General features: G+C 38.5%; 1 protein-coding gene and 1 long non-coding RNA gene across 2 annotated transcripts in view; one reads left to right on the top strand and one right to left on the bottom strand.

Annotated features, from left to right (window-relative positions):
- The window catches only part of LOC135226729 (uncharacterized), a 149911-nt gene extending 127005 nt beyond the window's left edge, over nucleotides 1–22906 (bottom strand). The window contains exons 1-2 of the mRNA XM_064266438.1: nucleotides 22462–22906; nucleotides 6936–7151 (exon numbers count right to left, since the gene is read on the bottom strand). Coding sequence (XP_064122508.1) covers nucleotides 6936–7151; nucleotides 22462–22542 — 297 coding nt within the window. The 5' untranslated portion in view covers nucleotides 22543–22906. The remainder of the gene's footprint in view (nucleotides 1–6935; nucleotides 7152–22461) is intronic.
- On the top strand, nucleotides 20196–21101 carry LOC135226895 (uncharacterized). The gene is made up of 3 exons (XR_010317310.1): nucleotides 20196–20380; nucleotides 20658–20740; nucleotides 20931–21101. It is a non-coding gene; the product is annotated as an uncharacterized LOC135226895 (long non-coding RNA).
- Nucleotides 22907–23455: the final 549 nt, after the last annotated feature.

The following is a 23455-nucleotide window of genomic DNA, read 5'->3' as shown; positions in this document are numbered from 1 at the left end:
AAAGTACAGATTTATTGTTTTAATGAGACACATTTAAAAAAATATATTTATAATGTATTTTGCATCCATTAGCAATCTGATAAGCGAGGTGCAAAATGACAAATTTTTAATCTATTTGCATTTTTCATAGCTAACAAACCTGAGGTCTTAACATTAAGAATATCTTCTAGTGCTACCTGGAAACCAGTCTAAAACAATCAAAGATTGTAAAACAAGGAATCTGTGGCATCTGGCAACTCATGCGTATATGAGGCAGATGTTGGTCATCGACCAAGCTCAGAACCCCATGTTGTGCCAGTCTTTCTCCCAAACCAGGATATGAGATACGTATTAGAGATGAGCAGTTAACATTAAGACATCAGGTTTGTTAGCTGTGAAACACAAATTGATTAAAAATTTGTCATTTGTTCATATGTGGAACAAACCTTCAGTCTTATCAATAGGATAGACTTATACTTGGAGGGAGGTACAAGTATCCAGAACCTGCTCGGGATTCAGCCGGCCTGACCACCCTTCCTAGAAGATTGAGTTCTAAGGAAGGGGGTCTGAGCATAGATAATAGATAAACGAGAATAGATAAATGAGTATCTAAAACTCAACCTTCTGAAACACAATGAGAGATGTTCAGATTCATTGCATTAGTGGAGGGTAAAAGAATTCTGTCTGTTGAAGCAACAAATCACATATGCCACAGGGATTTGTTACCATTCCTCTCTCCCCTTGATAGAGAGAGGAGTAAGTGCTACTGAGAAACAGATTTGTTATTTGTATAGGAACACAAATACTGCAACCAATATGGCTGTCACCTTCACCTGTATCAGACCAGTTCCAGTTTATGACATGTCAAATTCTTCAACGTGCCTGCCAGGAAGAAGAAAAGGGAAAAAGAGAAAGGAGACCAGCCATCTCCCTCATTCTCTCTCCCACACAATCATCTTAGGTAAGATACAAACTGTCCCACTGGGGGCACTGGATGAGTTACGCAACTTGATGGGCAGCCACCACTGGACCTAAGAAAAAGTGTCCAAGGAACTGTGGAAAAGAAAGTGAACATAGTCTGCTTAAGCCAGGAACCAGCATTCAAAACCCTATGAAAAGACAAATTCTTCATAACTGCCAAAGAGAACTTCATTCCTCTAAAGTCATATGCTCTAGCCTGCACAACCTGTGGTAGAACTATCCGATGAGGAGTATGCATTTTAATCACCTCACACAGCCAGAATGGAAAGATCTTGGAACCTTCCATTCTGAACCGACCAATGCCAACAAAAAGTCAATGACACCTAGGTCTTAGGTAGGGAATCCTCAGATAGCAGGGCAGAACTTTGACAGGATAAGTTAAAAACTCCTATGGATCACTGTCCACCAATTCATTCCAGAGAATTAAAACGCGACAAACTTTTCATAATGGACCGAGGGATTCTGAATCTTACCTACAAAATCCGGGTCAAATTCGAAGGCTACAGACCTCTCACCCTTGCTGTTGCCATGAAGTTAACTCTGTTTCGAGGAAGTCAAGGCAAACAGGAAAAACTGTCTTATAGTCAGCTCTCCCACTAACTATTGACGTAGCGGTTTAAATGGAGCTCAAGTGAGACTACTCATGACCAGGGTAAGATTGCACATTGCATATTTGAGCTCCTTTGTTGAATAGGACTGTTCAACACTCCTGAACAACTCTGTTAATTCCCAGGACGAAGAAATGTCCAAGCCTTTAAGGAGTAGGATCAACCTGAAGTTGGCCCTGCAGTTCCTGAAAGCTAAGATGGAAAGACCTCTTCATTTCTGTGAAAAAAGGGAAATCTAATAACAGCTCACTGAAATTCAGAGTGGAGAGAAAAGCTGTCTTCGAACCCAACCATAGTAGGTGGCCCACTTGTCCCGGTAAACTACTGATGAAGACCTCCTAAGATAGCTGGGCATCTGGCCTACTGCTTTGCGAGAAAACCGTCTCGCTTTCAGGAAATACGTACTTGACAGTCTCCAGCCGTGAAGCAACAGAGCTTTTACCAACTGGTGGAACATTTCCATATGAGGCTGGCAAGGAATGGCCCATGGAGGATTTCTCTAAGAATTGCTGACAGAAGATAATACGTATTATAGAAATTCTGGAAACCACTCTGCCTGTGTACACAAAGGAATCAATAAGGACACCCTGAAATTCCTTGTGCTCACAAGCCTGTCCAAGCCCTGATGGATCTGGCAGACTACTACTCTGTCCAGGACCTGACAGATCCGGCAGATTCCTCTGTCTAGGACCTGATGTATATGGCAGAACTGAGGGAATGCCTACCTGGAGATTGCGCCAAGGATGCTGAAGAGCGTCCTCTGTCTGAGAGGAAAAGAGGTCTAACATGGATCTTCCCTAAGGACAAAACAGTAAACCAGGAGAGTGTAATACATCACTTTCAATCTGTGAAGATTAAAGTTAGTAGTTTGCACCTCAAAACAGATTGCAAATGGATGCAAACTACTGGCTTTATCATTGTTAACATGAAATCAGAAAGACCTGTCCCCCTTTCAAAAGTTTTTAAAGTATAAATGTCTTATTTTTGCAGGCAGGCCTAATAGCTTCAGGTTAATGGCGATCCGGTTGTAGGGGGCTTGTCTAGCGACATAACGCACCGAGTTCCGGTTATTGGCGCCATAAGGTGCCACTAATAGTTATGGCCCATAGCATACCTAAAAGTTAATCGATTATCGGTGCCATAAGCACCATAATTCACAGTTTCGGTTAATGGCAGTTTTCACGGGGACTGCCTGTATAATACTTTACATATCAAACGGATCCAATATTTTCTCACCATACAAAAAAAATTATATAATTAAATTCAAAACATATAGAAGCACATATTAAGTAGCAATTATAACAAGATACAAGTTAATTACAATCCAAAGAAAGGTAGAACTGGATCTTTCCTAGATAGTAACACCCAAGGGTTTGTAACCACCTTTGCAAAGGCGTGTTTAGTACATGCCTCTTGGGGATTACTGTACAAACATACACAAAAGACTGTAAATATCATAAAGATAATGAAAAATATTAGTCCTGGATAATGACCCCAAAAACCATTGGTGATCACTACCTAGGAGAGATCCTTAGAACTTTTAGTTTAAATTGAAAACTCACCAAAACCAAAGTTGGATGTTAGTCTATCGGCTGAGGGAGTTTTCATAAAGAATTTTGTACTTAAGTTTGTCACCTATATTCAATAGTACACCATATGGGTCATCAGAAAAGGCAGGGTAGACTTGGTTTGATGGGCATTTAGCAGAAATCAAAGCTTTTTTATGGGGTCACTGTGACAAAAAAGCCACTCAAAATAATGAGTGAAGAACTTTAAAGTGTCATAACTTCTTTCAGAAGCATGCAAGCTTATTCACTGACCACTTTAAATGTTATCTCTGAAAACTCTACTAGATGATATATAACACATAACTCGAGATCTGATTACAGGGTCACAAGAGGTCAGAGGGTCATGAAATTCTAGGTTTTCTCCAAATTTCAGTTGTATATTTGTCTCTCTTCCTCTGATGGGGGAGTAATTTTGTTTACTTGAAATAAATCTTCTACTTCCAGCCTTGGTGGGTCAAGTGAAACACCTTAAGTCTCATTTTCATGTATAATATAGGACAGATACAAAATGAATAAAAAACTATTTAATAAAAACAATAAAAAAAATTTTTTAATTTAGTCTGAAAATTTTGATGTACGAATTATTTTGATTTGTTGTATTTAGATGCGATCTCATTAAGTAATGAAGGTTACTAACTTTGAAAATCAATAATAATTTTCAGCTAACTGATAAAAATTCTTCATCCAGGTTACTGAGTAGGAATGGCTGAAAATACTATTGTGAAGCCTAAAAGATCTGGACTGTCTGCTGAAATGTCCAATCTTTCCAAGTGTATAATATGTCAGGCATCAGACAAGTGAACTACAAGCAGTGGAATTGAAAGGAAGAGAATAAGAGAAGCAGCAGAAATCAGAAATGTCAATGTTTATAAGAGGTTGAAGTTGAGTGGAGAAGAAATTTTGTGTACCATATGAACAACAAATGCTATACAAGGTACATATTGAAATAAAAGCTATCAAGAAGAGTCAGGCAAAGGAATTTGGTACAAAAAATTGGGAAGAGGAGGGAGAAACTACTAAAGCAGGACTGACCCATCACTTAAGATTCAAGAATACTCCTCGTGCACCTAACAGTAGGTAGAGTCCTTTGTCCTGGTATAAAAGACACGTATGATGTACGGTAAAATTAAGTGACATGGTGTACATGAAAAATATCAGATTTCAGAGAAAGACAGAGAAGCCAAGTTCTTAGAGGCGACAGTTTTCTTGCAAGATGATGTATACAAATTGACATCCGATCTTCAAGATTAACTCTGTTTTAGGTGCAGACTTATTATATCATAAATGGTGCATCAATAGAAATTTAGTTGATTATGAATGAGAGTTTTTAAATAAAAGGGGAGATTAAGTGAGTAGGAAGAAGGAAGCATGGTTATAGGTTGTAAAAGAGATTGAAATGTGCTTGTCTAATGATGAGGTTTGGAACCTAGTTGTGTTCAAGATCGTATGAACGAAAAGATCTCTTCTAGCATGATCACAAACAAAGAAATCAAAGTAGTAGTACTTCTGAATTTTTTGGAGAAAAAATTATGTTCTCTCAACCAAAGAAATGAACAAATCTATGTTGTTTTTCAGTGCCAGTGTCACAAAAGAATCATTAGCAGAAAGAAAACGATCTACTACAGACCCTATCCATGAACATTGCCATATCATTGTGGATGTGGAGGTGAATCACTCATCGTAGCTGGAAAATTAGCCAAATCTGTTGAAACTGAAGATTAATGTAGCACTTTTACAGGTTCAAGGATTACTGTATTACTCTATGCATTTTTCAAATTTGCATCACAGAAATGGTTTGTCAGATCAAAATTAATTGATATCAAAGACTTTCTAAGCACTTCAGCACACTCAAGGATAGGGTCTGTACATTGTATTCTTTCTGCTGACTTTAGTGACACTGGCACTGAAAAACAACAAAGATTTGTTCATTTGCTTTGGTTGAGAGAACATAATTTTTCTCCAAAAAATTCATGAATATTACTTTGACCTCTTGGTTTGTGATTGTGCTAAAAAAGACCTTTTCATTCATACTATATCGAACATAACTAGGTTCCAAACCTCATCACTAGAAAAGCAAACTTCAATATCATTCACAACCTCTATCCACGCTTCCTTCTTCCTACTCACTTTGATTTAAGCATTCTCATTCATAATCAACTCTGCACCTAAAACAGAATTAATCTTGAAAATCACATGTCTATTTGATGCGTACATCATCCTGCAAGAAAATTGTTGCCTCTGAGAATTTAGCTGCTCTCTTTCTCTGAATTCTGATATTTTTCACATACACTATGTCACTTAATTTTACCATATACAGTAGTCCCCCTGTATTCGCGGGGGGATGCGTACCAGACCCCCAGGTGAATGTTTAGAATCCGTGAATAGCTGGAGCCCCTATAAAAAGGCTGAAAACAGCCTATTTTGGTAGGTAAAACTCGAGAAAACCCCACTAAAAATTTGTCTACCTTGTTTTTTTAATAGTTTTACCACAAAAAGTGCATTTTATGATGAAGTTGATAGGTGCACAGGGAGTACTCTTGAATCTTAACTGATGGGTCAGTCCTGCTTTAGTAGTTTCTCCCTCCTCTTCCCAATTTTTTCTACTAACTTCCCTTGCCTGACTCTTCTTGATAGCTTTTTTTCAATGTGTACTCATATAACATTTGTTGTTCATATGGTAAACAAAATTTTCTTTTCCAGTCAACTTCAACATCATATATATGTTGACATTTCTGATTTCTGCTGCTTCTCTTATTCTCTTCCTTCCATTTCCACTGTTTGTAGTTCATTTGTCTGATGTCCGACACATTATACACTTGGAAAGGTTGGACATTTCAGCAGACAGTCCAGATCTTTTAAGCTTCACAATACAGTGGGGCCCCCTGTATTTGTGTTCTCTAGATTCAAGGACTCACATATTCATGGATTTCTCTCTGGAATATATCCCCCCTTATTTGCCAGAAATTCGCCTATTTTCAGTATTTTTCTAAGAGAAATATCCACAAATTCCCGTTTTTTATCAATTTCATCATAAAATTCACTTTTTGTGATACAATTATTAAAAAAACCAGGTATTCAAATTTTTAGTGGGTTTCTCTTGAGTTTTAACTTACAAAATAGGCTGTTTTAAGTGTTTTTATAGGAGTTCCAACAATTTGCAGGGGGGGGGGGGGGTGTCTGGTACACATCCCCCAACAAATATGGGGGGACCACTGTAGTATTTTCAGCCATTCCTACTCAGTAACCTGAAATGAAGAATTTCTTTCAGTTTGCTGAAAAATATTATTGATTTTCACAGTTAGTAACCTTCATTACGTACTGAGATCATATCTAAGAACAACAAATATAGCCAAAAAACTGAAATTTACAGAAAACCTAATATTTCATGCCCTTTTGACCTCTTGTGACCCTCAAATCAGACTTCAAGTTATGTGTTATATATCATCTTGTAGAGCTTTCAGAGATGGATATTTCAAGTGGTCATTGACTATTCTTGTACACATCTGGAAGAAGTTAAGACAAAGTTTTCTCACTCATTGTTTTGAGGACCTTTTTTGTCACAATGACCCCATAAACAAGCCTGAATTTCTGCCAAAACCCCATCAAACCAAAAGTCTACCCTGCCTTTTTTGATGACCCCATATTGCCTACTACTGAAAATAGGTGACAAACTTAAGGTACAAAATTTTCTATGAAAACCCCCCTCAGCCGACAGACGGTGTCTCTTAGTTTTCCCTCAAAAACCAAACAAATTCAAATCATCAGAAATAAGCTTGATCAAAAACAAGTTAATTCTTACCAACAGAGCGGGCTGTTGCCATGGAGACTGATAAACAACTAATTGCTGTGGCTGGTGTGACATGTGAGGCGGTCGCGGTGCTGGGTCAGGTTTCAAGCTATCACTAGGAACAGAAGGAGCTCTAGATCGGATGGCAGGAGTTGCTTCAAGCTCTTCCACAGACCCAGAAATGGATCCGCTGCTGTACTTCTGCTTTCGTCTTCTGGTTATTTCTTCCTGAAAGAATCAAACAGCAAAATATTGTACAATGCAAGCAGAAAACAGCATGTCCATTATAAAGACTTACTATACTGTAACAATACAGTATACAGTAGTTATGGTATGTGTTACGTCTATGAAGCAATTTTTTGGTAATTTGTCTTTCGATGAAAGAAACATGTTAACAAATTCAAGTTGCTATCAACAAAGGGATGTTTGCCAAGAGGTTTCCTTTTAAAAACCAAAAAAGTAGGGTATTTTGCCCTTGATGATTATCCCTCTAATAGTAGGTAATGTGTTAATAGTGTGTCTACATAATACCTAGCGTGTAAGCCAGAGAGTGTTGTGTAATTGCAGATATCTATTTGAGGACTATTGGTCCTGGAAAATGGATAAAAGAATGCAGTGTATGTGCTAGTGCTTAGCCCTCCTTTTACCACAAAAATGTCATCTGACCAAGCTCCAACCGTCATGCAAGTGACCCTGAAACTTACCAATGCCTGTGCCCCGCACACAATTTCCGTACTCGCGAATAATTGTCTTTACCTTATAAAGTTCCAATTGAACCGTTCCAACATCGAGTCTGCTATACAATCTGTCAGTGATGCCTTCTCAGATGAAGAAATTGATGTTGTATATACAAAAAGCAAAGACCTTATACCAGATAACATTCTCAAGGAGTGATCCGTGAAAAACTTGTCCTCTCACAAGAAAATATCATATATTACTTAGTGGCTAAGGACCTTCTCGGTGGAAATCTACACCAATGAACCTTACAATCTGCCTCCAAAGGGGCCTACTGATCTAAGCCTACCTGCAGTATACCATATGGCAGAAAATGTCTTCCAAACAGCCAAATCCCTCTCACAACAAAATCGAAAAAAAATAAGAAAAAATTGAGGAAACAAATGATAAGTTTCCATGGATCTGAGACGTGATCAAAGGATTACAAGAATCACTCAATCTTAATTAAAACTGTGGGTGCTACCCTCTCCCCCTCGGATGAAGCACCAACACCTCCTATAGACTTTCCAGAGGGCCCTGTTGGACTGTCAACCTCCTCTCCCTTCCCAGTGCCTCTGGTGCAAGATAGATCTGCAGTGACAATCAACAGCCCTCATGAGTCACCCGACCCTATCTCTCCCCCCCAACCCCCATCTTGGATGACAATGGGAATGATCACAAGGGGTCTGGCGGTTGGCAGGCACAAGCAAGTAGAAAAAATAAAAGAACCTCTTGTTTGCCCGCCGGACCAAAGCCCAACAATTGTGCATCACCACGGCTGAAAACTGAGATAGATGTCATGTGATTCACAATCTACGCTCATCAGTGAAGTTAGATATCATAGTAGAGAGAGTCAAGTTCCTCACAGACTCCAATCCCCTCATCTACCACAAACTCCCATGCAAAACTGAACGTAAAACAGCTTACAGGATTACCTGCCTATTTCAGCACCTTGATGTTCTTAAAGCAAGAACTTCGGTTCTAATATAAAAGTCTCAAGATATAACCTAACCCGGGACCAACGGGAACTTACTGACACCCCAAGCAGGGGTGTAGGTGTAGGCCTGGCTTCCTCCACAAGTGCGAGCCAACCTCACACAACAAGTGACTGCCCACCCCAGGTGGCTAACCCACCATCCATCCAATTGATCAACTCTTTCATCTCCCATCTTCGTGAGTTACTATGGATAACATAGACATAATCTAATGGGATATTTTGGCCTCAAGCAGAACATTCCTCTCCTAAACATGTTCATTGCACTGCAAGAAACACTCCTCTGGCCACATCACCCTGTCATCTGCAAGTTACAGATCAAATCATAGGCGGATGGCTGAAAGGGGACCTTTCTTTCCTGTGGCACAAATAGTTAGACAATATGACAAATGTGATGACCTACAAGAGTGAAAGATTGCTGGGGCTTCAAGTGACAATGGGGAACTCTAAGATCTTAATAATTAATGTTTATATGCCTTGGGATAATAACAACTTTGATCAATACTGCATGATCCTAAGTGAGTTACACAGTATTATTCATGATTCTCCTGCTGATCATATTTGTATAATCGGGGACCTTAACTGTCACCCCACAAAACAATTTTATAACAAACTTACTCACTTCTTTCAAAATCATGCTCTCCAAATTAGCGATGTAACTCTCCTCCTTCCCTCATATTCTTATGTACAAAATAGAATGGACACAATTACAACCTCCTGGTTGGACCACTGCATCACATCTCCACAACTTCATGATTCCACTGTGACCTGCAACATTCACTACAATCTAGCAATGGGCTATGATCACATCCCTTTATAGGTGTCATTCAGTACCCCATCCCTCCATACAGTGAACCCCCTAACTGAGACACCCACCAGCTGTAAACTGGGATTTTAAAAACCAACGGAAACCAGCTACTTCAGAGTGACCACGAAAACCAGGTTGCTGTCAATAGTTCAACTTTGTACTACACAAAATGTAAAAATGACCACAACAGGAGTGATCTGAGAGACTTCTTTTTAAATATAAATTCCACTATGCTTGCTTCTGGCAGGGCTACCGTTAGATTTCGTCAAGGTAATTCTCATAATATACCTGGCAGGAATGACTTGGTTAAAGATCTGTATTCATATTCACGAGAAATGTTTTTGCAGTGGAGACAAAATGGTAGCCCGAGGGAAGGACACTTTGCATTGCTAACACTAGCCTGTGTTGTTTTCAAGGTCTAACATATAATACCTGATTTTAGGCCCGTTTTTTTGCACTAAATCCAAAAATCATGTTCATTTTCCTCAATCAGATCAAGTTAATGAAATATTAGCACATTAAAAATATCCTAAATTCCAATCTATTAGTAGGTGATTGAAACACAATATTGAAAAAATATTAGACTGATTTATTCACAGAAGGCTTACAAAAGATTTTGAATCAATAGAAAGAAGAATATAATGAACTTAGGAAGCTACTCATGGATGAATGGTCTCTTCAGGGTCTTCCATGTGTGCTCAACAGACTCCACATCCCTCTTCAGGCACCAGCAGTAGTTGGCCAGAGAGTTGACATTCCAGCAGCCTTGATAGCGTTCCTCCATAACACTATCTTGGTGAAAGCGCTCACCCTGTTCTTCAATGAAGTCTCCACAATTCTCTGAAAAATAGTCCAGATGAGACAGGAGGAAGAGCATTTTCACTGACATGCACACACCAAGTTGGCAGAAATTCTCCATTAACTCATCAACACCTGATACTGGGAACATCTGTGGTTGCCAAGGAAGTTTGCAATGACTGATTTAAGGGACAACCAGGCAGAGAGTTCAGCAGGATTCAGTGCATCATCAAAACTAGCATCCTTGATGAGTTCCCTTATCTGAGGACCATCAAATATACCTGCTTTAAGTTTCTCCATGCTTTTTTGTTGAAACTTCTGATGGAAGAAAGCAAATCCTCTACATTTCCTGTCCAATGCCTTTACAATGTTCTTCTTGTGACTGAGTTTGATGTGGAGAGGTGGCAGCAATATCTTTCTCGGTTCAACCAGAGGGTGGGACAGAACATTGTGTGACCCAGGTTTTAATCCTTGTCTTGATGGCCACTCTTGTCTGACATAATGCTGGTCATCAGCACAGCTATCCCATAAGCACAGAAAGCGCAGATACTTTGTGTAACCAACTTGAAGTCCTAGGATGAGTCCAACAACTTCAAGATCTCCACTAATCAACCATTTATGTTTCGGTAGGTAGTTCAGAGCAGACAACAGACATTCCATGCTTCTGTGAGATTCTTTCATTTCAACTGAGTGCCCAAAAGGGACTGATGAAAACTTATTTCCGTTATTCAGAAGAACTGCCTTGAGACTTGTGTTAGATGAGTCAATGAAAAGTCTCCATTCCATAGCATCATACTTCAGACCAAGTAATTCAATCAGGTCAGCAATATTGTTACAGTAGACCAGTGAAGATGCTTCATCAATTGCGAAGAATTTTCCTGATACCAATAGAATGTTGTTCCTGGTTCCAGTAGACGCTTCTCTCGAAGACGAGAACCCAGTAGCTGAGCAGACTCCTTGGAAAGGTTCAGGTCTCGTGTTAGGTCATTGAGTTTGGCTTAGGTCAAAGGCACTTGTTGGTCGTCCTCTTTTGGCCTGTATGCACCACACTCAGCTGTATCAGTCATGACACTAGATTTGGAATCAGAACTAGATTCCATGGTGACATTTGCTCAGGAACAGGAAGATCAAGGCCATGGGGGACTGGCTTTATGGCAGAAGGAACATCAGAGTATTGAACTTGGTGCTTGTACTTGCAATTGATGCCTTTTAGATTTGTCATGCAAAAGTAGCAGTCGGTAACGTGATCTTTCCCTTCCCTCCACACCACTGGGACACCAAATGGCATACTCTTCCTTTTCTTGTTCCTCCAATCCCATAAATTCTCTACACGTCTTGCAGCCGATATGGGGAGTGAATGGCTTATCCTGGTTCCTTAGTTTGACTCCAAAGGAAGCTTGATATGCCTTCTTCACAAAATCTGTGATTTTTGCTTGACGGTCTGGAAGAACCATATGTCCACAGATGTAACAGAACCTATTAGGATGGTTTTTACACTTCTGATCCATTTTTATACATATTAGACCCGAAAGGAGAAATAAAAATAATTATTAAAGGTTACCCACAACCCAGTTTTGCAAAAACAAAGCCCATTCATGCTTGAGTAATTGCAATAATTTGGAGAAATATGCTGGAATAGAAATAGACTATATCTTAAAAACCAGACCTGATCGAGGAAAATGAACTGTATTTTTTAATTCAGTATGCAAAAAGGGTCTTAGATCAGTTGGAAAACCCTTGACCTTTGTAAAAAAGTTTTGAAACGCAGGCCAGTGTGATGAGACAGGCGAGAGCGCAGTTCAAACTTACTCTTAAGCACTGCAGATTAAATGAAAAGCAACTAAGAGCTGATGCAATGCCTAGAAATTTAGAATCCGGTGATTATCCTCATCTTTGGAAAGACATTCAATCCCTAAATCCCAAAATTAAAAAGCTATCACAGAGAGCAGGAGAAGCAGTCGGTGACAAGGCTTTTGCAAGTATGTGGGGCAATCACTTCAGCAATCCTTACTAATAACATTCAATTTCATTTTGCAAATTGTATTACACCAGGTAACATCAGCGATGCCATATCCAACTCATCTAATGATAAATTAACTGTCTGCGATGATCTTCCTGCAGAAGCTTTCAAATTCTGCCACCCAATCCAATAATCTATATTTTCCTAGTGCCCTATTCAATGCATGCATAATTCACCAGTTTCTTCCAGACTCCCTACTCCTAATTCACTTAATACCATTAATCAAAAACAAGCTAAAGGATACCACTGACCCTGGCAATTACTGCCCGATTGCAATTATACTACAATTGCGTCAAAGGTACTCTAGTCGGTTCTTCTGGTGAGACTTCTCCACTTTCTACACATCACTGACAACCAGTTCGGATTTAAAGCAAACCACTCAGCCAACATCTGCATCTATACTATACTGAAAGAATTGCTGAACTATTACCTATACGCAGCCTCTCCTATTTACCTCAAGTTTTGTATATTTAATTGGCATTTTATATTGCTGTTCTCCACACAGCAATCCTGTCTCAAATGGAGTAATGTATTGTCATACAGCTTTTGCTCCCTAAATGGGTTTCGGCAAGGGGGCATTATCTCTCCACACCTGTTTAATACATACACAGAGGCCTTGAATATAAATCTGAACTCACTTCCAATCGGGTGCACTGTCAACAGAACAACTATAAACAACATTTGTTATGCCGACGATGTGATTCTTATTTCTCCATCAGTGAAAGGTCTCAAATGACTCCTCGAAACTTGCTGCCAATATGCAGTGGAATTTGATATCCTATATAGCGGAACCAAGACCCAATGCATGTCGCTGCTTCTGAGATTGCTTAAGCATATTGCAGAACAAATTTTCCTTGGTAATCATCAGCTGAAATTCGTCCATGAATTCCCATATACAGGCAGTCCCCGGGTTACAACGGGGGTTCCGTTCTTGAGACGCGTCGTAAGCTGAAAATCGTCGTAAGCCGGAACATCGTAAAAAAATCCTAAGAAAACCTTACTTTTAATGCTTTGGGTGCATTGAAAACTATGTAAACTGCATTCTTATGGCATTTTTCATAAAAAAACTTCAAATATTGATTATTTTGCCTTTTTGGTGTCATATTTCATCTGCCAGATGAGTGTTGTAGGCACCGTAACCCTGGAACATGCGTCATAACCCTGGAAATAATGTCTGATGGATATAATTGAAAAGCGTCATAACCTCAGAACGTCGTAAGCCGAGACCGTCGTAACCCGGGGACTGCCTGTATGGGTCACATTATCACAGACAACCTAAAAGATACAGTAGACATAGAACATAGGCGTTGTAAACTATGTGCAACTGGCAACATGTATGCAAGAAGGTTTGCTTTCTGCCACCGACACATAAAACTGCTGCTCTTTCGCTTGTATTGCTACAGTATCTACGGGTGTTCCCTCTGGACAAACTATACCCCAGAGACCCTGAGACATATCACTGTTGTGCACAATGACATTTTGAGACTCTTCACAAACAATCCTCGCAACCACTCCGCCACACAGATATTCACAGAAAACCACCTGGACAACTTAAAAATTATTGTAAAGTGAACAATGTCCAGTCTGATAACCCAAGAGAGAAACAGCAGCAATTCACTCATAAAAAGCATCCTAAGGAGTGAGGCAAGAATATCTAAATTGTGGGAAAGATGGGAAAATGACTTAAATCTCTGTCTGTTAATTGTCAGGTGCAGTATCTGTCATTATTATGATATTTCCATGGTTACTGTTACAGGCGGCCCGCGGTTAACGGCGCAATCACTCAACGGCGAATCGGTTTTACGGCGGTCGTCAAAAATATTCATTAAAAAAATAAGGCATTTTAAAGGTATCTTTACGGCACGAATTTCAGTTAACAGCGCCGCTAGCGCCGTTGTCTAACGAGTCCATACATTTGTAGAAATGCCGTTCAGACCATAAAGGTTATGCAAATTATATTAACAAATTTTATGGAGAATTATTACGTAGGTATTAGGGTAAAATATATGCCTCTGACGCTGTTCTATGCCGAAAATATCGAGTTACATAAGTGCAAATTTAGCTATGGATGTGTCGATTCATAAATGTTCATGCTTTTTGTTTAAATGTGTATGAAAATGTATTACGTGAAATGGCATTTTTATTTCTGGTACCAGAAATATGATACAAAGGCAGCTTTTGAAACTGCCCTTCACGTTATCAAATATGATATTTTTTCATGTTCTTTCTTGTAAGCCGCCGCCTGCCGCTCTTCCGAAAATATCGATTTAAAAAAAAGTGCAAATTAGCAATCGATGTGTCGATTTTATAACAAATGTTTAATGCTTTTTATGTTTATTTTAAAAAATGTATATGAAAAATGTATTACGAAATACGGTAAATTTTAGGTTTTATTTCTTTGCAGAAATATAACTAAACAGGCAGCTTTTGAAAATCAAAACCCCCGTTTCAAGTTATCAACTACGTTGTTTTTTTTCAAGTTCGTTCTTGTATGCCGCCGTCTGCCGCTCTTCCGAAAATATCGAGTTACATAAGTGCAAATTTAGCTATGGATGTGTCAATTCATAAATGTTCATGCTTTTGTTTAAAATGTGTATGAAAATGTATTATGTGAAAGGCATTTTTATTTCTGTACAGAAATATGATACAAAGGCAGCTTTTGAAACTGCCCTTCACGTTATCAAATACGATATTTTTTCATGTTCTTTCTTGTAAGCCGCCGCTGCCGCTCTTCCGAAAATATCGATTTAAAAAAAGAAGTGCAAATTAGCGATCGATGTGTCGATTTTATAAATGTTTATGCTTTTATGTTTAAAATGTGTATGAAAATGTATTATGAATAGGGTATTTCTGGGCTCAGCTCGTGTCGCTGCGCGAAATATCCTTTAATCTATTATTTCTAGGGTAAATGTACTAACACATACCAGAGAATAAATAAATAAAGAAAAAGGTCAGTATAACTGACTCGCTCACCCTCCCAGAGTAAACAGGCAGCTTTTGAAACTCCCCTTCAAGTTATCAACTACGTTGTTTTTTTTCAAGTTCGTTCTTGTATGCCGCCGTCTGCCGCTCTTCCGAAAATATCGAGATAAAAAGAGTGCAAATTTAGCAATCGATGTGTCGATTTTTCAAATGTTTATGCTTTTATGTTTAAAATGTGTATGAAAATATATTACGTAAAGGTATTTTCATTTTTGTACAGAAATAAGATACAAATTAAGGCAGCCTTTGTAACTACGCTCCACGTTGTCAGGGGATGGTTTTTCATGTTCGTTCTTGTCCGCCAGTTCCGAAAAATGCATTGTGTTATTTTATTAATTATGCATCTTTTCCATAAATCCTTTAAAAAGTTATACATTATTTCACTGTATCCAAGAATATTGTATGTATTCTCATATTATTGTATTTTAAAATACTACGGCAAGCTTAAGCCCGTATTCCGCGGAGCGGCCAATGTTGTGGTTTGAAATCAGCTGATGAATACGAGTTTGTTTCACCATAACGCAATTCTGAGCGAATGCTCTTGCTTCTAGTTAGCATAAACGAATATCTATATACAGGCAGTCCCCGGCTTACGACGGTTCCGGCTTACGACGTTCCGAGGTTACGACGCTTTTTCTTAAATATTCAATGGAAATTCCGTCCTGGGTACGACGCTTGTTCCGATATTTACGACGCCGACGCTTCCGACGCTCCGAGTTAACGACACTTTTAAAAAAACGCATGCTATGATAAAAATCCTTTATAGTTTAGCACAGTACATAATAAAAATATGTTTTTGGTTACATTACAACAAAAATTTTGAGGTTATGATGATTTTTGACACTTTTTTTTTTCGTATTTTTTGAATTTTTTTAGTGACGCCGCATATGCGGAACTAGTTTGCGGGCGAATGAATACACTAGCTTGGGATGCGCAGTTTAAAACAGTCCAAAAGCGCAAATATAATGAAAAATCATTGCTTGTTTCCAGTACATAATTAAAAAACTAAGTTTCTGGTTAGATTACAACACAAATTCCAAGGTTACGACGTTTTGTTATGCTTTTTAACGATACCTCATATGCAGAAAACTAGTTTTTGAGCGGAGGTGCATAAAATTAATTAACGCTATTTAAACTGTATGGTAAATTGATCCGAACAACGACCTCGGACGGTCGAGGACGCCAAGCGTAACAATACGAAAGGACGCCACTTCAATCGCGTGCCTGCCTGCATTTCACTAGGTTGTGTGCTGAGACGTTGCTGAAATTCCTTGCCATTTTCGCAAATTTACAATGGCTCCTAAACGCCAAAGTACTTCCTCCGATGATAGTTCATCCAAGAAGAGGAAGGTCATCACGATGGAGGTCAAATATGACGTGATAAAGCGTTCGGAGAAGGGAGAAACTAACACCGAAATAGGCCGTTCTTTAGGCTTGAGCAGACACGGTGGTAACCATTGTGAAGGATAAGGAACGTATTCTGAAGCATGTTAAGGATGCTGCACCGTGAAGTCACGGTGATAAACAGAAGCAACGTAGCCAGAGCATTGTTGAAATGGAGAAATTGCTCAATGATCTGGCTGGAGGACCAGAACCAGCGACGTGTTCCGGTGAGCTTAAGTGTGATCCAGGAGAAGGCTAGAGCGCTGCATGAGGCAGTAGTGAAAAAGTTTGGCGAAGGCAGTGCTGGTGGTGAATTTTCCGCGAGTAGAGGTTGGTTTAACCGTTTTAAGGCTCGTGCAAATTTGCATAATGTGAAGCTGCAAGGTGAAGCTGCTAGTGCTGATAGCGAAGCAGCAGAAAGTTTTCAGGTGGTTTGGCTGAGATAATTAAGGATGGTGGTTACACGGTCTGACCAAGTCTTTAATGTGGATGAGACTGGATTATTTTGGAAAAGAATGCCAAATCGAACGTACCTTTCCAAGGAGGAGAAGTCAGCACCTGGCCATAAAGCTGGAAAGGAGCGACTGACTTTGCTGTTTGGGGCCAATGCAAGTGGTGATTTGAAACTGAAGCCCTTGCTGGTGTATTTGGCCGAGAATCCCAGGGCTTTCAAGGGCATTTTCAAGAGTCAACTCCCTGTGATTTGGAAATCTAACAAGAAGGCGTGGGTTACCTTAATGGTCTTCGAAGATTGTTCAATGACCATTTCGTGCCAGCAGTGGAGCGGTATTTGACTTCGAAGGGTCTGCCTTTTAAGGCCCTCTTAGTCCTGGACAATGCCCCTGGTCACCTTCAAATTTGAGCGACATGCATCCTAATGTGAAGGTGGTGTACCTCCCACCCAATACCACATCGCTGATACAGCCAATGGACCAGGGAGTAATAGCTAATTTCAAGGCTTACTACCTTAGAAGGACCATACGTTTTGCTTTGAGGGCCATAGAAGCTAACAAGGAGTTGACACTGAAGCAATTCTGGAAGGGCTACAACATTGCAGATGCAGTGAAGAACATTGCAAGTGCTTGGGACGAGGGTGAAGACGACCACTTTAAATGGGGCCTGGAGGAAACTGTGTCCACAGTTTGTGGCACAGTTTTGAAGGCTTTGACCAGGCAGAAGACGTCGAGACTGTGACGAGGAAGATCGTAGGGCTAAGCAAGAGGCTGAAAACTAGATCTTGAACCTGATGATGTAACAGAGCTGCTGGCTTCCCATGGAGAGGAATTGTCTGCAGAGGACTTACTAGAACTTGAACAACAAATGATTGAGGAGAGGAGGCGGCACCAGAGCCAAAACCCAGGTCATTAACTGTGAAAGGCTTGTCAGAGGGTTTTACTCATCTGGAGAGAGCCTGGCTTCTTTTGAGGCAGAAGACCCTAACGTTTCTAGGTTTGACAAAATCAAGAGAGGAATCATGGATTGGTGACTTTCTACAAGGAGACCCTGAAGGAGAAGCAGACGAAAGAGAAGTGTGCAGTCCAGGCTTGACACTTTCTTTCACAAGTCTCCAGTACCACCACCTCCCACTCCTAGTCCTGGTAAGGAATTCTGAACTGTTTTACTAATTTATGTGTTTACAATAGTGTACATATTAAAATGTGTTAATTTTTTAATGTAACAACTAAATGTAAGAGTAAATTGTAACTTCATTAATTTTCAATCATTTGTAATTTTATTGCAGAAGTGGTGACAGTTCCAGATCCCCCTGTACTACCTGTGACAGTTCCAGAGTGTGACAGTTCCAGATCCCTGTACTACCTGTGACAGTTCCAGAATCCCTGTACTACCTGTGACAGTTCCAGATCCCCCTGTACCTGGACCCTCTGTATCAGCCCGCCCACCTGTACGTGTACAATCAGGTAAGCAATTTCATTTTTCTCTTTTTCATGTTGGAAATTGTTTACACCCTACATACATACGTACACTAACTTACATAGTGGTACAAAGTGGTTTGATGTTTGCATAACCTTATTATTTTTTTTTTTTTCATTTCAGACCCCTTTGATAGTGACAGTGACCCAGATGACCCTGAGCCTTTCCATGGTTTTGATGCCTCGCCCTATACATCAGGTAAGGAATCCTTAACAAATTTGTATAAAATGTTTATAAATTGCTAATAGAAATTTTATTAAAAGTGTACATATGCTACAATTACATCCACCTTATAATATATTTATGTACCCTATCATTCTTTCCAGATGTAGATGTTCCCTCATCAGTTGATACGAGTATCACCTCTCCAGAGCCCAAATCAGTTGATACGAGTAGTATCACCTCTCCATTCCTTCAGGTAAAAGAATTCTTCATTTTTTATATTGAACATACGTATTACACACTACATATGTCAAACAGTAATAACATGTGCAGTAGTTACAGTAGTAGTAACTATCATTTTATATATTTTTTATCATTCCAGACTCCCAAGCACCTGCCCATCCCACTCCATAGCCCAGACACCCACTCTCATGTACCATATGGCCATCCCAGTAAGCAAGCCAACCACTAGAATTTGGTAAGGACATTTTTTTTTTATAATGTTTTATTATTACATATGTAATAACCATGTTATGTATGTAACATACATACTATATAATCATATGTACTATTACATTATCATTCCAGACTGGCATGCACCGTGGACTTACATAAACCAGACCTCTACTAGCCTACATGTCTTCATTTTGCTGAAGGTAAGGAATTCTCAGTTGTGTTTAATGTTTGCATACGTACAATAAATTTTGTATACCTAAGTGGTTACATACTGTCCTTTAATATTAATTCTTCATTCCAGACTGCCCATCATCCTAGCCTGTTATCTGTGATAAAGCACACTGAAGTTAGGTTTGGAATGCATCCTTATCATGAATGCTCTACACCTCACCTCCATCTCCCACAACCTAGGTAACAGCTTGAGACTCACTAAAAGTTGGTAAGTTATGTAAGGAATTTCTAAATTAAGTTTTATACTACATGTTATATGGGATATTAAACCACTGTATGGTGCATATTACTGTATGTAACTTACTATGCATAGAGTACTACTGACAAAATTATTTTTTGTACATTCCAGAACCCCCTGAATGATGTAGGCTATGGGGCCACATAAGACTTTGTCCATCCAGGGTTACATTGAACGACAACTTTAAACTAAAAGTAAGGAATTAATTAACATACATTAACTCTTTTAGTACTCTTGATATATCTACAGTAATAACATATTGCATTCACAACTTTCTGTAGTGTATATTTTGTACACTAATTTTGTTACTTTTCCTTCCAGAACCACATTTTTCACACAACTCCAGGTTGTTACTAACAAATTACTACTACAAGTGTTCATCAAGGGATAACTACAAGTAGAAGCACCATTTTTGGATGGAAAAAAACCCTTCAGGAAAAGTATAGTATCACATGTAACATGTAGTGTAACAAAGTATGAACAGTAAGGTTTTTACATACAGTAGTACATATTACATACGTACATAACTTTTTTTACAGGAATTTCAACCAAGTTTGATTATGTACATACATGTTATAAACCACTGTACGTATGGTTACTGTATGTAACTTACTAAACATACATAACATGACTTAACTTTGATACTTTTTTGGTACATTCCAGAAAACCAGGACCCCCTCCATGATGCAGGCTATGGGGCCACATAAAACTTTGTCCAGGGTTACTACATAACATAAAGGTAAGGAATTATACATAGTGTAGTAAACATACATTAAGTAAGTTTTATACGTACATACTAAAAAAAAGTGACCAAGATCTCTCACATGGGATAAGTGATCAAGGTCCCTCATGGAATTACGTACATACTGTACACTCCCTGCTGAACAGGGGGTGTAGACCAATCATTTATACTATGCATACCAGTTGATATTAAACCACTGTATGGTGCATATTACTGTATGTAACTTACTATGCATAGAGTACTTACTGACAAAATTATTTTTTGTACATTCCAGAACCCCCTGAATGATGTAGGCTATGGGGCCACATAAGACTTTGTGCATCCAGGGTTACAAAGCAGGACAACTTTAAACTAAAAGTAAGGAATTAATTCACATACATTAACTTTTTTACTCTTGATATAACTCAAAGTAAGGAATTATAAACTAAAAGTAAGGAATTAATTAACATACATTAACTCTTTTACTCTTGATATCTATAATTTACATATTGCATTCAGGACTTTGTGTAGTATTTTGTACTAATTGTGTTATACTTTTACCTTCCAGAGCTACCAGACTGGGATTTTAGTGTACTCCAGGATCTACCAAATACTACTACGAAGTGTACAGTGCATAATATAGTGTTTAGTGTATAATCTAACCTAAGGATTAAGTGTAGTACATTGTGCTTTATAGTGTCACAAGAGTTTAATAAAGAATTATACCTTCAAGAACCATCCTTTGCCATTGAAATAGCCACACTACACATCATGCAATATACTTGCATGTCACACAGGTAAGGTCTCTAACTTTTTCTTAGTTTAAGGCATATTTCCAAGTGTCGTTCCGGCTTACGACGATTTTCGGCTTACGACGCGCCTCAAGAACGGAACCCCCGTCGTAACCCGGGGACTGCCTGTACTTGACTTATATGAGACAAAGTTATTTTTCCTTATACAGCGTGTTTTTAGGTGGAAATATTTATTGAATATGTCTCGTTGTGAATGTGAACTACTATTTTTTTCGTTAACAGATTACGTTGGCGGCCTGTTTATTGCGTAAAAAATTACGTGATTCCGTTCGCAATAATCCTTTATATCATCGTAATACGAACTTTACGTTATTTATCTTATATCGGCGTGAAACCAACAGTAAAATGTGTTCTTTCAAGCACAGTAGTTTTGATTAAAATGATTTTATCCCAATTTTATCTACAGTTGTGTGTGATGTATCATACTGGTATTTTACTTTTCATTATTACTGTGAATATTATCAATTTGGAGTTTTCCTACATTCAATTTTCATATTTAGCCCTCTAGGCCTGACTACTGTAACCCCCTATGGTCTGTAGCTGGAATTTAATTGTATACAATCTGTTCACTAATATCATAACCTTTAATGCTTTTTTTAACTATTCTCAATACGTATTACTACTGTTACGTATTACCAATATTATGATTACTATCTTCATCAGCAACTGTGAGGATATTGCCGATTATTAGTTTTTTTATGTTATCTCATGTATCTAGATTGTGTATTTTACTGTCTGTACTATGCATACTCCATGTACGTATAAGGTCTTGAGCTGAAAATAAAGTTTATTGTTATTATTATTATCAATCATATCATTTACTGTTCCAGCAGCTAGTACCTATGAGGGCAAATGAATTTTGGGAAGCTGTTTACTACTAATTCTCTCTCTCTCTCTCTCTCTCTCTCTCTCTCTCTCTCTCTCTCTCTCTCTCTCTCTCTCTCTCTCTCTCTCTCTCTCTCTCTCTCAGGTTTGTCTTCTGTTACTTTGCATTGACAATCAGTGGAAACTTAAAATTTTTTTATGACTGGGTAGGGAGCTTCCAGACTGCCCAATGTCAAGTGTGTACCAAAATATATAGGAAACCAAAATTCATTCAAATTTTGGCTGGAGAAAAAAAGTCATTAATAATGCAAAATATATGGAGAGAGAGCTAATTTATGCCAAGGACTTGATTTGCAAACTTAGATGACAAAAGTTCTATAATAAAATTCTAATAAAATACGAAATTCAAAAATTAAGACTCAAAATGCAAGTTAGAACTGAATGCAATAAAAAAAACCTTACCACTTCACTTTCAGAATCAGTTGGAGGATGCCTGGAATTTACCAACCCTGATGGGAGCAGAGCATGTCCCATACGTGCCATCCGTGATACTATGGCTGCTTTAGAATGTGGAGCATTTTCATTATCAATTCTGTTTACAGTATCTGTAAAAAACTTGAATGGTTAATTTGAAAAAAAAAAAACTACTCTATCAATATTCAACATTACAAAATTAAAGAACAATTGTAAAGTTAATAAAATTCTTGAAGCATGAAAAACATTTCAAGAACCATTATCAAACACTGGAAAAGATAATTCCTAAGAACAATTTCTTGAGGATCAATGGCTTCCACTGTAGCTACATGTAAGTTTATGCTGTGAGCAATATTCACTGCACTACCACTACAGTGTTTTTCACATCTTTCTCATGCAGAATTTCAATACAGTACAGTACCATACATATAAAAAAGCAAAAAATGTTAAAAGCAATGCTAAGGGAAGGGCTCAAAGATCTATATTATTATTATTATTATTATTATTATTATTATTATTTTTTTTTTTTTTTTTTTTTTTTTTTTTTTTTTTTTTTTTTTTTTTTGCTCTATCACAGTCCTCCAATTCGACTGGGTGATATTTATAGTGTGGGGTTCCGGGTTGCGTCCTGCCTCCTTAGGAGTCCATCACTTTTCTTACTATGTGCCGTTTCTAGGATCACACTCTTCTGCATGAGTCCTGGAGCTACTTCAGCCTCTAGTTTTTCTAGATTCCTTTTCAAGGATCTTGGGATCGTGCCTAGTGCTCCTATGATTATGGTACGATTTCCACTGGCATATCCCATATCCTTCTTATTTCTATTTTCAGATCTTGATACTTATCCATTTTTTCCCTCTCTTTCTCTTCAACTCTGGTGTCCCATGGTATTGCAGAGACTCAAGGCGGATACTCAAGTCAAAACTCATGGAGGAAAATATGATAAAAGCCATAAACACATTGGGCAGTGCCAGTAATCAGATAC

This window comes from Macrobrachium nipponense, chromosome 15 (genome assembly GCF_015104395.2).
Source record: "Macrobrachium nipponense isolate FS-2020 chromosome 15, ASM1510439v2, whole genome shotgun sequence".
Classification (NCBI taxonomy): domain Eukaryota; kingdom Metazoa; phylum Arthropoda; class Malacostraca; order Decapoda; family Palaemonidae; genus Macrobrachium; species Macrobrachium nipponense.
The sequence above is the reverse complement of the archived record's forward strand: the minus strand, read 5'-3'. Positions and strand labels throughout refer to the sequence as shown.